Source organism: Stegostoma tigrinum, chromosome 9 (genome assembly GCF_030684315.1).
Source record: "Stegostoma tigrinum isolate sSteTig4 chromosome 9, sSteTig4.hap1, whole genome shotgun sequence".
Classification (NCBI taxonomy): Eukaryota; Metazoa; Chordata; class Chondrichthyes; order Orectolobiformes; family Stegostomatidae; genus Stegostoma; species Stegostoma tigrinum.
In genome coordinates, this window is record NC_081362.1 from 98,097,269 (window position 1) to 98,112,520 (window position 15,252).

The following is a 15,252-nucleotide window of genomic DNA, read 5'->3' on the forward strand; positions in this document are numbered from 1 at the left end:
TCAGAGCTGGCATCGAGTTCATGGTTTGCAGAGCTGTGGTTGTTCCCACCCTCCCAAATGGCTCTGAGAAGAGGACTGTCTACGGCTGACATCTCAAGGCACTGGAGCAGTACCACCGTCACCTACGTGAATCCGCTGAGAAGAAAGACACATCAACGTCAGCATTCTCAACCAGAATGACATCCCCAGCAATGAGACACTGGCCACCCTCCATCGGCTGTGACGGGTTGGACACGTCATCTGCATGACCGACGTGAGACTCCCCAAGCAGTGTTCTACTCCCAGCTTCAAAACTGCAGGCAAGTCCTAGATGGAAAGAGGAAATGCTTCAGCAATACCCTCAAGGCTTCACTGGCGAAGTGAAGCATTCCCACAGACACCTGGGAATCACTGGCCCAAGATAGTCCAAACTAGAGAAGGAGTTTCCTGGGAGGTGATGAGCATTTCGAGACTTGCCATTGGGAGAAAAAAAGTGAAAACAGTGTAGGGATCACTGTGCCACCCATTCCCATGTAACCCTTTTGCTCCACCTACAGTCTCACTCTGTGAGTGGAAGAGAGTCATCCTTGTCTGCGAAGGACCACCAATGATAGACAGAGGGTAGTGAATCAGAGGGTGGCTAACAGTCATCACAACAGAATTTTGGGAGACATCACTCCAGTCATCATGACTGTAGAGTAGGTCAGAGAGAACCTGGTGTCACAGTGTGGTTAAGCCTGTAACACTACACTGGTGTTTCCCACCCTCTCTCCTCCTTTGTCTGTGAGGATGATGACCAGCAAGGTAAGGGTGTACAAGGGAGCAGCCATTAAGAAAGTGGGACAGAAACAACATTGCTGAAAAAACTCAGCAGGTGGGGCAGCATCTTTGAAGGAAAAAACAGAGTTAGTGTTTTGGGTCCAGTGACCCTTCCTCAGAACACATCTTGTGTTCTGAAGAAGGGACACCGGGCCTGAAATATTAACTCTTCCTTCACAGATGATGTCAGACCTGCTGAGCTCTTCCAGCAATTTTGCTTCTGTTCCTGATATACAGCATCTGCAGTTCTTTCAGTTTTTATTAAGAGAGTGGGCCAGTGTTAGAGTGTACTGAGGTGTTTGCTCATGAGGTTTCAGCATGAGGAGACTGAGCAACGGTACTGGTAAGAGCAAGTAATGGTTCTTTAACTCTGTTCGAGCAAGAAAGGGCTCTTTAACTTTACTTTCTTTCTGCCTAGACTGAAGACAGTGGGGATGGCAGTTAGGACAGTTACATGCTCCTCTTGCAGGATGTGGTAGATCAGGAAGACTACCAATTTCCCGGTGGATACACCTGTGTAAAGTGCACCCATCTGCAACTCAGGAGAGACCGTGCTTGGGAACTGGAGCTGGATGCAGTCAGGATTATCCAGAGTGCAGAGAACATCATTGATAAGAGCTATAGTGAAGAGGTCAATCCTAAGGTGCTCACTGCAGGTAGCTGAAGAGGGAGAAGGCAGATAGTGCAGGGTTCCCCTGTGGCCATTCCCATCAACAACAGGTATACCACCTGGGATACTGTTGGTGGGTGAGCTTCCAGGGGCTAGCAGCAGCAGTCAGGTCAGTGGCACGGTGGAGGCTCAGAGGGAAAGAGTGCAGTCACACAGAGCGATACTAATAGGAGAGATAATGGGAACTGCAGCTGCTGGAGAATCCGAGATAACAAAGTGTGGAGCTGATCCTTTGTCATCTCCGATACTGATAGGAGACTCAGTTGTGAGGGGGACAGAAAGGAGATTCTGCAGCTGCAGACGAGATACCAGGATGGTATGTTGTCTCTGGGGTACCAGGGTCAAGATGTCTTTAAGCAGTTGCAGAACATTCTGAAGGGGCAGGGTGAACAGCCAGAGGTCATTCTGCACATCGGTACAAATGACATAGTTAAACAAAGGAATGAGGTCCTATGAAATGAGTTAAGGGAGTTCGGTAAGAATTAAAAAGCAGGACCTCAAGAGTAATGATCTCCCAGTGCTACGCACCAGTGAGGGTAGAAATAGAAAGACAGGCCAGATGACTGTATGGCTGAGGAGCTGGTGTAGGAGGCAGAGTTTTCAGTTCTTGGATCACTGAGATCTCATCTGGGTGAGAGGTGATCTGTACAAGTGGGATGGGTTACACTTGATCCGGAGGAGGTCTAATATACTTGCGGGGAGATTTGCTAGTGTAACCCAGGAGGGTTTAAAATAGTTTGGCAGAGGGGTGGGACTCTGAATAAGAGAGTGTAATCGAGAAGTCGGGGAAATACATGAGCCATTGAGAGCAAGTTTACTACTCAGGGTAGCCAGGGGCACAGTAAAGGGAGACAAAAGACTTGTGGTTGAAAGTGCATTAACTTCAACGCACGAGGTCTGACTGGTAAGGCAGATGAGCTCAGAACATGGATCGGCTCTGGGGCTGGTATATACGGACAGGTCAAGGGGGCGGGATGAGGCTAGTAGGCAGGAAATGGAGGTGCAGCTTGAGGTGGGAAGAGAGGATAGGTGAGAGGAAGAACAGGTTAGGGAGGTGGGATGCGCTGGGCTGGTTTTGGGATGCAGTGGGAGGAGGGAAGATTTTGAAGCTTGTGAAGTCCACATTGATACCATTGGGCTGCAGGGTTCCCAAGCGGAATATGAGTTGCTGTTCCTGCAACCTTCGGGTGGCATCGCTGTGGAACTGCAGGAGGCCCAGAATGGGCATGTCGTTGGAGGAATGGGAAGGGGAGATGAAATGGTTTGCGACTGGGAGGTCCAGTTGTTTATTGCGAACTAAGCATAGGTGTTCTGCAAAGCAGTCCCCAAGCCTACGCTTGGTTTCCCTGATGTAGAACAGGCCACAACGGGTACAGCGGATGCAGTATACTACACTGGCAGATGTGCAGGTGAACATCGCTAGAAGTGGAAAGTCATCTTGGGGCCTGGGATGGGGTTGAGGGAGGAGGTGTGGGGGCAAGTGTAGCACTTCCTGCAGTTGCAGGGGAAGGTGCCGGGTGTGGTGGGGTTGGAGGGCAGTGTGGAGCAGACAAGGGAGTCACGGAGAGAGTGGTCTCTCCGGAAGGCAGACAAGGTTGGGGTTGGAAAAATGTCTTTGGCGGTGGGGTCGGATTGTAGATGGCGGAAGTGTTGGAGGATGATGCGTTGGATCCGGAGGTTGGTGGGGTGGTATGTGAAGACAAGGGGGATTTTCTTTTGGTGGTTATTGCGGGGACGGGTGTGAGGGATGAGTTGCGGGAAATGCGGGAGACACGGTTCAGGGCATTCTCGACCACTGCGGGAGGCAAGTTGTGGCCCTTGAGGAACGAGGGAAACTGGGATGTACACGAGTGGAATACCTCATCCTGGAGCAGATGCGGTGGAAGCGAAGGAATTGGGAATAGGGGATGGAATTTTTGCAGGAAGGTGGGTGAGAGGAGGTGTATTCTAGGTAGATGTGGGAGTCGGTGGGCTTGAAATGGATATCGGTTTCTAGGTGGTTGCCTGACATGGAGACAGAGAGGTCCAGGAAGGTGAGGGATGTGTTGGAGATGGTCCAGGTGAACTTAAGGTTGGGGTGGAAGGAGTTGGTGGAATAGATGAACTGTATGAGCTCCTTGCGGGAGCACGAGGCGGCGCCGATACAGTCATCAATGTAACGGAGGAAGAGGTGGTGTTTAGGGCCAGTGTAGGTACGGAAAAGGGATTGTTCCACGTAACCTACAAAGAGGCAGGCATAACTTGGGCCTATGCGGGTACCCATGGCCACCCCCTTCGTCTGTAGGAAGTGGGAGGAATTGAAAGAGAAGTTGTTCAGAGTGATGACGCGTTTGGCTTGGCGGATAAGAGTTTCACAAGCTTCAAAATCTCCCCTCCCCCTCCCACATCCCAAAACCAGCCCAGCTCGTCCCCGCCTCCTCAACGTGTTCCTCCTCTGATCTATTGTCTCCTCCCACCTCAAGCCACACCCCCATTTCCTGCCTACTAACCTCATCCCGCCCCCTTGACCTGTCCGTCCTCCCTGGACTGACATATCTCCTCCCTACCTCCCCATCTACACTCACCTTCACTGGCTCCATCCCTGCATCTTTGACCTGTCTGTCTCCTTTCCACCTATCCTCTACTCTATCCATCTTCGATCTGCCTTCCCCTCTCTGCCTATTTATTTGAGAAACCCCTCACCTCCCCCATTTCTGATGAAGGTTCTAGGCCTGAAGTGTGAGCTTTCCTGCTCCTAAGATGATGCTTGGCCTGCTGTGTTCATCCAGCTCTACAGCTTTTTATATGAGATGGATCTGACAGATATGGTTAAAGATAATCTCGAGATTCCATAGCTATCTTAAGAGTAAAAGGATAGCTCGGGAGACAATTGGACCCCTTAAAGATCAGCATGGTCATTTGTTTGTTGAGCCACTGGAGTTGGCAATGATTTTTCATGAATAATTCTCTTTACTGTGGTGAGAATTATGGATGCTAAGGAAATAAGGGAAACCAGTGGGAATGTTTTCGACGGCATACATATTATGAGAGTGGAGGTGTTTGCAGCCTTAGATCGCTTTAAGGTGGATAAATCCCCTGGGCCTGATCAAGTCCATCCTTGCATGTTGTGGGGCGCTGGGGAAAAACTGCAGACACCTTTGCAGGGATTTTTGCTTCAATTTAGCCACTGGTGAAGTTGCAGAAGACTGGAGGATGGCTAATGTTGTTCCATTGTTTAGGAAAGGTAACAAAGACAAGCCAGGGAATTACAGGCCAGTGAGCCTGACATCAGTGGTAGGAGAAGTCACTGGAAAGGATACTGAGGAACAGGATCAACCAATATTTAGATGGTCAAGGTCTGATTAGGGATAGTTAGCATGGATTTGTACACTGGAAGTAATGTCTGACAAATCTTTTAGAGTTTTCTGAAGAGATAACCAAGAGGATAGATGAGGGTAGGCCAGTGGATATTGTCGATATGGACTTTAGGAAGGCCTTTGACAAGGTCCCGCATGGCAGGCTAGTCATGAAAGTTAGGTCGCATGTGATCCAGAGAGAGCTAGCTAATTGGATACAAAATTGGCTCGATTGTAGGACGCAGACAGTGATCGTTAAAGGTTGTTTCTCGGATTGGAGGACTGTGACTAGTGGTGCATAGTTCATGGGCCTCTGCTCTTTGTAGTTTTTATAAATGACTTGGATGAGGAGGTTGAGGGGTGGGAAAGTATGTTTGCTGATGACACAAAGGTTGGAGGTGCCGTTGATAGTATCGAGGGCTATTGCAGGCTTCAGCGAGACATTCACAGTATGTGTAGCTGGGCTGAGAAATGGCAGATGGAGTTCAACCTGGATAAATGCCAAGTGATGCATTCTGGAAGGTCAAACTTAAATGCTGAATATAGGATTAAAGGCAGTGTATAGGAACAGCGGGATCTTGGTGTTCAAGTGCATAGCTCCCTCAAAGTTGCCATCCAAGTGGATAAGATTGTTAAGAAAGCATATGGTGTTTTGGCTTTCATTAACAGGAGGATCGAGTTTAAGAGCCGCGAGGTTATGCTGCAGCTCTACAAAACCCTGGTGAGACCACACTTGGAATATTGTGTCCAGTTCTGGTCGCCCTATTATAGGAAAGATGTGGAGGCTTTGGAGAGGGTGCAAAGGAGGTTTATCAGGATGCTGCCTGGACTTGAGGGCTTGTCTTACGAGGAGAGGTTGACTGAGCTCGGACTTTTCTCTCTGGAGAGAAGGAGGAAGAGAGGTGACCTGATCGAGGTGTACAAGGTAATGAGAGGCATGGATAGAGTCGATAGCCAGAGACTTTTTCCCAGGGCAGGATTGACTGCCACGACGGGTCATAATTTTAAGGTGTTAGGAAGAAGGTATAGAGGAGACCATCAAAGGGAGGTTCTTCACCGAGAATTGTGAGCGCATGGAATAGTTTGCCAGTGGAAGTCGTGAAGCAGAGTCATTAGTGACATTTAAGCGACTGCTGGGCATGCACATGGACAGCAGTGAATTGAGGGGAATGTAGGTTAGGTTATTTTATTTTTGGATTAGGATTATTCCACGGCACTACATCGTGAGCCGAAGGGCCTGAACTGTGCTGTATTTTTCTATGTTCTATGTTCTAGTAGCTCCATGCTTTTGCTAGTATCATTGACTTCTGCATAGTTGAAAAGGATGTTAATCAGATAGCTGCTGTCAGGCCAACGGCCATTGGCATCCACTATTGGTCACAACCCCAGAAACCAGTCAGCAACATGCTGCCTGCCGAATCTTAGTTTGTACATGGGTCCCCGAAGTCAAGCCGTCTCCAAATAGCTTCTCCCACTGCTTGAACAAAGCAGCAGTAGTGTAAACAGCACACACAATGAGTTTCAGTTACTTGCTTTTATAAAGGTTCACCTGTTCCTTCCTCAATGCTTTCCTGCAAAACAGTCATTTTCTCAGTTTTTTAAAAAAATTCATTCACAGGATGACAGCATCACTGGTTAGGCCAGCATCTATTGCCCAACCTTATCTGTCCAGATGGCAATTAAGAGTCAACCACATTCCTGTGGTCTGGGGTCACATGTAAGCCAGAACAGGTAAAGATGGCAGATTCCTTCCCTGAAGGGCACGAGTGAACCTGAAGGGTTTTTCAGACACTTGCCAATGGATTCATGGTTGTCATTAGACTCTTAATTCAAAATTTTTATTGAATTCAAATTCCACCATCTCGTGGCTAGATTCGAACCTGGCACCCCATAACACTAACTGGGTCTCTGGATTAACAGTTCAGCAATAGCACTACTGGGTCATCATCTCTCTTCTAATTCCAATTAGAAATAAAGTAAAATAAATCTTTCAGTCTTTATAATCAGAATGTTCAAACACATTGAAGTTGTGGACAAGTGGTTAAGGCAATGGATTAGAAATCCATTGGGGTTTCAGCGCATAGGTTCGAATCTTGTCAAATGCGCTTCCTCAACTTGCCGAATTCAAATGACTTCCGGCTGGATGAGTCATTGCTCAAACTCCGGTCGTAGCAAATTCACATTTGGGTTGGCACGGTGGCTCAGTGGTTGGCACTGCTGCCTTACAGCACTAGGGACCCGGGTGCAATTCCACCCTCGGGCGCCTGTCTGTGTGGAGTTTGCTCATTCGCCCCATGTCTGTGTGGGTTTCCTCCAGTTTCCTCCCACAGCCCAAAGATATGCATGCTAGGTGGATTGGCCATGCTAAATTTCCCGTAGTGTTCAGGAATGTGTAGATTAGGTGGGTTATAGAGGATTGATCTGGGCGGGATGCTCTGAGGGTCGGTGTGGACTTATAGAGCCGAAGGGCCTGTTTCCACACTGGAGGGATTCTTTGATTCTGAACGTTTAGGGTGCTGAATGCCTTGTTCTTATGTTGTTTGCAGTATATATGTAAACGATTTGGAGGGGAATGCAGGTGGCCTGATTAGTAAGTTTGCAGACAACACAAAGCCTGGGGCATTAAGGATACGGAGTAGCTAGGTTGGACACTGGAGTGGAGAAATGGCAGATGGAATTTAATCTGGACAAATGGGGTGTTATACGTTTTGGAAATCTAATGCAGGACGGAATTATGCAGTAAATGCGAAAACTCTTAGTGGCATCAACACACAGTTTCTTGAAAGTTGGAACACAAGTAGATAAGATAGTCAAGAAGGCGTATGGGCAGGCTTTCCTTCATCGGTTGGGGTATAGAGCAGAAAAATTGTCAAGTCATATTGCAGCTGTATAGAACTTTAGTCAGGCCACATTTGGAACACTCTGTGCATTTCTGGTCACCACTTTATCAAAAGAATGTGGAGGCTTTGGAGAGGGCCAGAAATGGTTGAACAGAATGTTACCTGGTTTGGAGGGTATTAGCTGTAAGGGAAGATTGGATAAACCTGGAATGTTTTCACCTGAACGTCAAAGAATGAGAAGCAACCTAACCGAAGTTTACAAAATGATGACAGGCATGGATAGCTGGAGTCTTTTCCCCAGGGTAGAAATGTCAATTACCAGGGGACCTCTGTTAAAGGGAGTTAAGTTTAAACAAGATGTGAGAGGCAAGCTATTTTTAAACACAGAAGGTGGTAAGTGCCTGGAATGTGCGGTCAAAGGAGATGGTGGAAGTGGGTACAACTGCAACGTTTCAGAGGCATCTTGACAGATACATGAATAGACAGGGAATATGTGCACAGAGACCGCATGGGGGAAAAGGTTTTTAGTTTAGAAAGGTGTCATGTATGGGCACAGTCTTGATGAACTGAAGGGCCTGTTCCTGTGTGAACAGCTCTCGGTTCTCTGAATTGGTTTTCAGCATTCCACCCTCACCTTACTGGTCAAATCACTGCTCCCCATTGACAACCCTCTCCCACTCCAATCTCTCCCTTCCTGTCTCATCTTCTAAATTTAGTTCAAATACTCAAGAATGCATTCTTAAAAACTTTCTTGAAACAAGAATGTAGCTAATTTAAGTAGATAGCCTTTTTATTACCAGTCGTGTTTTCAACATTTAACAATAGTCACCATCAGGAAAACCAACTAAAGATAGTTGGAAAAGTAGCATTCCTGGTAGTACTCACTTTGTCACTCCATAGTCAATTCCAATAGTTGCCAAATATTTTGGGACAAACCTCTTCTCACAGTATCGTTTAATTATACAACTCTGGAAAGGAAACACAATTAGTCAGCAATTGCAGCTACACCAGTAAATCAGTACTTAAATCAGTCACACCTCATATCAAACTGAAATTACTCCAATCTGTGCTCAATTAAGCAATCTCACTCAGTACGATACTGGGTTTGTATGTAGCAGATAGATGCAAGCTCCAGCTGGTACACAATACCTAACATTACCAAGGAGTTAACAAGGTGTACAGCTGGATGAACACAGCAGGCCAAGCAACATCAGAGGAGCAGGAAAGCTGATGTTTCAGGTCTAGACCCTTCTCCAGACAATGTCCTTGTTATAACCTTGTAATCTCAGATTCTCCAGCAATGGCAGTTCCCACTATCTCTGATCTGATTACCAAGGAGTGCCGCCTCGACTGCCTAATCACCTAGAACTCAGCAAATGAGGAGGCCATCACTTTGCAATTACATTCACGAAATAAAATCAACTGAATTACCCACTGACTGCAGTACATACATGATATCAGAAAAAATGTCTGCTATTCAGATAACAAAGTGTGAGGCTGGATGAACACAGCAGGCCAAGCAGCACGTCAGGAGCACAAAAGCTGACGTTTCGGGCCCAGACCCTTCATCAGAGAGGGGGATGGGATGAGGGTTCTGGAATAAATAGGGAGAGAGGGGGAGGCGGACCGAAGATGGAGAGAAAAGAAGGTAGGTGGAGAGGAGAGTATAGGTGGGGAGGTAGGGAGGGGATAGGTCAGTCCAGGGAAGATGGACAGGTCAAGGAGGTGGGATGAGGTTAGTAGGTAGGAGATGGAGGTGCGGCTTGGGGTGGGAGGAAGGGATGGATGAGAGGAAGAACAGGTTAGGGAAGCAGAGACAGGCTGGACTGGTTTTGGGATGCAGTGGGTGGAGGGGAAGAGCTGGGCTGGTTTTGTGATGCAGTGGCGGGAGGGGAAGAACTGGTCTGGTTTTGGGATGCAGTGGGTGAAGGGGGGGTTTTGAAGCTTGTGAAGTCCACATTGATACCATTGGGCTGCAGGGTTCCCAAGCGGAATATGAGTTGCTGTTCTTTCAACCTTCGGGTGGCATCAATGTGGCACTGCAGGAGGCCCATGATGGACATGTCGTCTGAGGAATGGGAGGGGGAGTTAAAATGGTTTGCGACTGGGAGGTCCAGTTGTTTACTGCAAACCGAGCAGAGGTCTTCTGCAAAGCGGTCCCCAAGCCTCCGTTCGGTTTCCCCAATGTACAGGAAGCCACACTGGGTACAATGGATATAGTATACCAAATTGGCAGATGTGCAGGTGAACATCTGCTTAATGTGGAAGGTCATCTTGGGGCCTGGGATGGGGGTGAGGGAGGAGGTGTGGGGGCAAGTGCAGCACTTCCTGCGGTTGCAGGGGAAGGTGCCGGGTGTGGTGGGTTGGAGGGGAGTGTGGAGCGGACAAGGGAGTCACGGAGACAGTGGTCTCTCTGGAAGGCAGACAAGGGTGGGGATGGAAAAATGGCTTGGGTGGTGGGGTCGGATAGTAGATGGCGGAAGTGTCGGAGGAGGATGCGTTGGATCCGGAGGTTGGTGGGGTGGTTTGTGAGAATGAGGGGGATCCTCTTGGGGCGGTTGTGGCGGGGGTGAGGTGTGAGGGAGGTGTTGCGGGAAACGCCGGAGACGTGGTCAAGGGCGTTCTCGACCACTGCGGGGGGAAAGTTGCGGTCCTTGAAGAAAATGGACATCTGGGATGTGCGGGAGTGGAATGACTCATCCTGGGAGCAGATGCAGCGGAGGCGGAGGAATTGACAATAGGGGGTGGAATTTTTGCAGGCAGGCGGGTGGGTGGGATGAGGTGTATTCTAGGTAGCTGTGGGAGTCAGTGGGCTTGAAATGGACATCAGTTTATAGCTGGTTACCTGAGATGGAGACTGAGAGGTCCAGGAAGGTGAGGGATGTGTTGGAGATGGCCCAGGTGAACTTGAGGTTGGGGTGGAAGGTGTTGGTGAAGTGGATGAACTGTTCAAGCTCCTCTGGGGAGCCTCCGACACTTACGCCATCTACTATCCGACCCCACCACCCAAGCCATTTTCCACTGATAATTGATTCCCCACCCTTGTCTGCCTTCCGGAGAGACCACTGTCTCCGTGACTCCCTTGTCTGCTCCACATTCCCCTCCAACCCACCACACCCGGCACCTTCCCCTGCAACCACAGGAAGTGCTACACTTGCCCCCACACCTCCTCCCTCACCCCCATCCCAGGCCCCAAGATGACCTTCCACATTAAGCAGGTGTTCACCTGCACATCTGCCAATGTGGTATACTGTGTCCATTGTACCCAGTGTGGCTTCCTCTACATTGGAGAAACCAAGCGGAGACTTGGGGACCACTTTGCAGAAGTCCTCCGCTCGGTTTGCAATAAACAACTGGACCTCCCAGTCGCAAACCATTTTAACTCCCCCTCCCATTCCTCAGACGACATGTCCATCATGGGCCTCCTGCAGTGCCACAATGATGTCACCCGAAGGTTGAAAGAACAGCAACTCATTCTGCTTGGGAATCCTGCAGCCCAATGGTATCAATGTTGTCTTCACAAGCTTCAAAATCTCCCCTTCCCAAACTGCATCACAAAACCAGCCCAGCTCGTCCCCTACCCCCACTGCATCCCAAAACCAGCCCAGTCTGTCTCCGCTTCCCTAACCTGTTCTTCCTCTCACCCATCCCTTCCTCCCACCCCAAGCCGCACCTCCATTTCCTACCTGCTACCTCATCCCACCTTCTTGACCTGTCTGTCTTCCCTGGACTGACCTATCCCCTCCCTACCTCCCCACCTATACTCTTCTCTCCATCTATCTTCTTTTCTCTCCATCTTCGGTCCGCCTCCCCCTCTCTCCCTATTTATTCCAGAACCCTCTCCCCATCCCCCTCTCTGATGAAGGGTCAAGGCCCGAAACGTCAGCTTTCGTGCTCCTGAGATGCTGCTTGGCCTGCTGTGTTCATCCAGCTTCACACTTTGTTATCTTGGATTCTCCAGCATCTGCAGTTCCCATTATCTCCTATTCACAGGTTGTCTTGCTAACTGTTGTAATGCAGAATTATAATGTTTCTGCATTTCTACACAACCACTCACTCCAACTTTTACTCATGCATCCCCAATGCTAAAGGCAAAAGTCATGAATGTGATGAAATACTCATCACTTGCCTGGATGGGAGCAGCTTGAACAACATTCGTGAATCTTAACACCATCCAGTACAGAGTAGCCTGCTTGATTCGCACCACATCCACAGGCATTAACTCCCTCCACCACCAAAACTCAGTAGGAGCAGTGTGTCCTATCTGTAGATGCACTGCAGAAATTCACTCAAGATGCATAGACAGCACCTTCCAAACACAACCACATCCATCCACAAGGACAAGGGCACCAGACACATGGGAACAGAAACCCCTGCAAGCCACTCACCATCCTGACTTGGAAATATATCGCTGCTCCTTCACAGGCTCTGGGCCAAAATCCTGGAATTTCCTCCATGAGAGCTTTTTGTGTCAATCTATAGCATGTGGACTGCAGTAGTACAAGAAGGCAGCTCACCAACTCTTTCTCAAGGGCAACTAGGGACAGGCAACAGATGCTGGTCAGATTGTGATGCCCACATCCCATGAACGAATTAAAAACAACTGAAAAACTAGCCAGGCCAAGCAGCATCTTAGGAGCACAAAAGCTGATGTTTCGGGCCTAGACCATTCATCAGAAAAGGGGGAGGGGGAGAAGGTTCTGAAATAAATAGGGAGAGAGGGAGAGGCAGATCGAAGATGGATAGGAGAGAAGATAGGTGGAGGGGAGACAGACAAGTTAAAGGGGCGGGGATGGACCCTGTAGAGGTGACTATAGCGGGGAGGCAGGAAGGGCATAGGTCGGTCCGGGGAGGATGGACAGGTCGAGGGAGCGAGATGGTTAGTAGGTGGGAAATGGAGGTGCGGCTTGAGGTGGGAGAAGGGGACAGGTGGGAGGAGGAACAGGTTTGGAAGACGGGGCGAGCTGGGCTGGTTTTGGGATGCAGTGGGGGGAGGGGAGGTTTTGAAGCTTGTGAAATCCACATTGATACTATTGGACTGCAGGATTCACAGGCAGAATATGAGTTGCTGTTCCTGCAACCTACGGGTGGCATCGCTGTGGCACTGCAGGAGGCCCAGGATGGACATGTCGTCTAAGGAATGGGAGGTGGAGTTAAAATGGTTTGTGACTGGGAGGTGCAGTTGCTTACTGCGAACCGAGCATAGGTGTTCTGCAAAGCAGTTCCCAAGCCTCCGCTTGGTTTCCCCAATGTAGAGGAAGCCACACCGGGTACAGTGGATGCAGTATACCACATTGGCAGTTGTGCAGGTGAACATTTGTTTGATGTGGAAAGTCTTCTTGGGGCCTGGGATGGGGGTGAGGGAGGAGGTGTGGGGGCAAGTGACGCACTTCCTGCGGTTGCAGGGGAAGGTGCTGGGTGTGGTGGGGTTGGAGTGGACCGTGGAGCGGACGAAGGAATCATGGAGAGAGTGGTCCCTCCGGAAAGCAGACAAAGGTGGGGATGGAGAAATGTCTTTGGTGGTGGGGGCAGATTGCAGATGGCAGAAGTGTCGGAGGATGATGCGTTGGATGCGGAGGTTGGTGGGGTGGTATGTGAGGATGAGGGGGATTCTCTTTTGGCAGTTATTGTGGGGACGGGGTGTGAGGGATGAGCTGCAGGAAATGCAGGAGACATGGTCGAGGGCATTCTCAAACACTGCGTGGGGGATGTTGCGGTCCTTTAAAAACAAGGACATCTGAGATGTACGGGAGTGGAATACCTCATCCTGGGAACAGATGCAGCAGGGGCGAAGGAATTGGGAATAGGGAATGGAATTTTTGCAGGAAGGTGGGTGGGAGGAGGTGTATTCTAGGTTGCTGTGGGAATCGGTGGGCTTGAAATGGATATTGGTTTCTAGGTGGTTGCCTGACATGGAGACAGAGAGGTCCAAGAAGGTGAGGGATGTGTTGGGAGATGGTCCAGGTGAACTTGAGGTTGGGGTGGAAGGTGTTGGTGAAGTGGATGAACTGTTCAAGCTCCTCGTGGGAGCACAAGACTGTGCCGATACAGTCATCAATGTAATGGAGGAAGTGGTGGGGTTTAGGGCCAGTGTAGGTACGGAAGAGGGATTGTTCTACGTAACCTACAAAGAGGCAGGCATAGCTTGGGCCCATGCAGGTACCCACAGCCACCCCCATTGTCTGTAGGAAATAGGAGGAATTGAAAGAGAATTTGTTGAGGGTGAGGATGTGTTCGGCTAAGCGGATGAGGGTGTCCTTGCAGGGCCCGCAGGCCCTTTATCTTTTGTCATTTGAATGCTGACAAAAAAAAGGACTTCACCTGACGAACAGGCTACCGTCCAAAAGCTTAACATTTCAAATAAACCTGTTGGACTAGACCTGGTGACGTGTGACTCCCGACAACAAAGGAGCTAAACAGATGGCAGAGTGACATGATACTTCCATTTATTAAAACTGCAATAAATTGAAGTATTAAAGTCATTCAGTTGTCAAACATAGAAGGAGGTCATGTGGCCAATTATGGCCATAATGTTTCTGAAAAGCAAATTTAGTCATGTATATCCGTCTACTTTCTCTTCAGAGCCTTGCAAGTGTATATCCTTCAAATATCAATTCAATTTCCATTTGAAACAATTCATTGTCTTCACTTTCACGATCCGTGCAAATAACAACTTCGAAGTCATTACTGCCCTGTCGAAAATAGCCTCTCAGATCACTCGATAGCAATTGTTCTTCAAAAGTGGCGCTGAGCTGCCTATTTGATCTGGTGCTGTTCGCAGTTCTAGAAGGAAATCCAGAATTTTGATCCAGCAACACTGAAGGAACGACAGTATATTTCCGAGAAGGGTCTGAAAAGGGAAACTGTACGCAAAACATTAGTGCTGCTGTGTTCCCTCTGTTTGTTTCAGATCTCCAGCTCCACATTGTTTTTGTTTTATTTTAATATATTTGCAAGTCAGGATGGTAAGGGAGCCTGGAGGGTGGTGTCGTGCTGCCCTAGTTATTTTTTATCTCTCTCGATGGGAGGAGACTGGTTGGGTTTGAAAGGTGTCTAAGGAGACTTGCTGAGGTACTGCCGCGAACAGGGCCGTCCTCACCCCCCGTTCCCCAGCGTTACCCCCGGGCTCCCTCACCTTGCCCACCTCGGCACTCCCCAAACTGATCACCTTCACCCTCAGCGGCTTCTTGTTTTCACTGCGTTTCTGCAGCTCGGTTTCCATGGTGACGGCGGAGTGCGGCCCAGCCACTACCTCCGTCCCTCTGCGCCGCCTCCTCCTCCTCCAGTGTCCCGCCGCTCAGTCCCGGGCACACAGACCAGGCCCGTGCCTCCGCCGCCTCCAACCGCAAACGCATCTCGCGAGACTCACATCGCCGCTCCCACTGCAACCAGTGGCCAGGCCAGTGCTGTCCTTCCGACCCCAGCCTAGCCAGTGCTGTCCTTCCGACCCCAGCCGAGCCAGTACTGCCCTTCTGACCGAATCCAGCCAGTGTCCCAGCCCAGCCAGTGCTGCCCTTCTGACCCCAGCATAGCCAGTGCTGCCCTTCTGACCGAATCCAGCCAGTGTCCCAGCCCAGCCAGTGCTGTCCTTCTGACCCCAGCCTAGCCA

The 15,252-nt window shown here is 49.4% G+C and overlaps 1 protein-coding gene across 4 annotated transcripts in view; it reads right to left on the reverse strand.

Annotated features, from left to right (window-relative positions):
• The window catches only part of dnajc27 (DnaJ (Hsp40) homolog, subfamily C, member 27), a 58,176-nt gene extending 43,128 nt beyond the window's left edge, over window positions 1-15,048 (reverse strand). Inside the window, exons 1-3 of one of the 4 annotated variants that reach the window (XM_048536667.2) lie at window positions 14,779-14,888; window positions 12,032-12,180; window positions 8,529-8,611 (exon numbers count right to left, since the gene is read on the reverse strand). In XM_048536667.2, the coding sequence (XP_048392624.1) occupies window positions 8,529-8,611; window positions 12,032-12,100 (152 nt within the window). In that variant the 5' untranslated portion in view covers window positions 12,101-12,180; window positions 14,779-14,888. Of the gene's footprint in view, window positions 1-8,528; window positions 8,612-12,031; window positions 12,181-14,778 lie in introns of all 4 variants that reach the window. The other 3 variants (XM_048536669.2, XM_048536666.2, XM_048536665.2) reach the window with 3 other exon arrangements.
• Window positions 15,049-15,252: the final 204 nt, after the last annotated feature.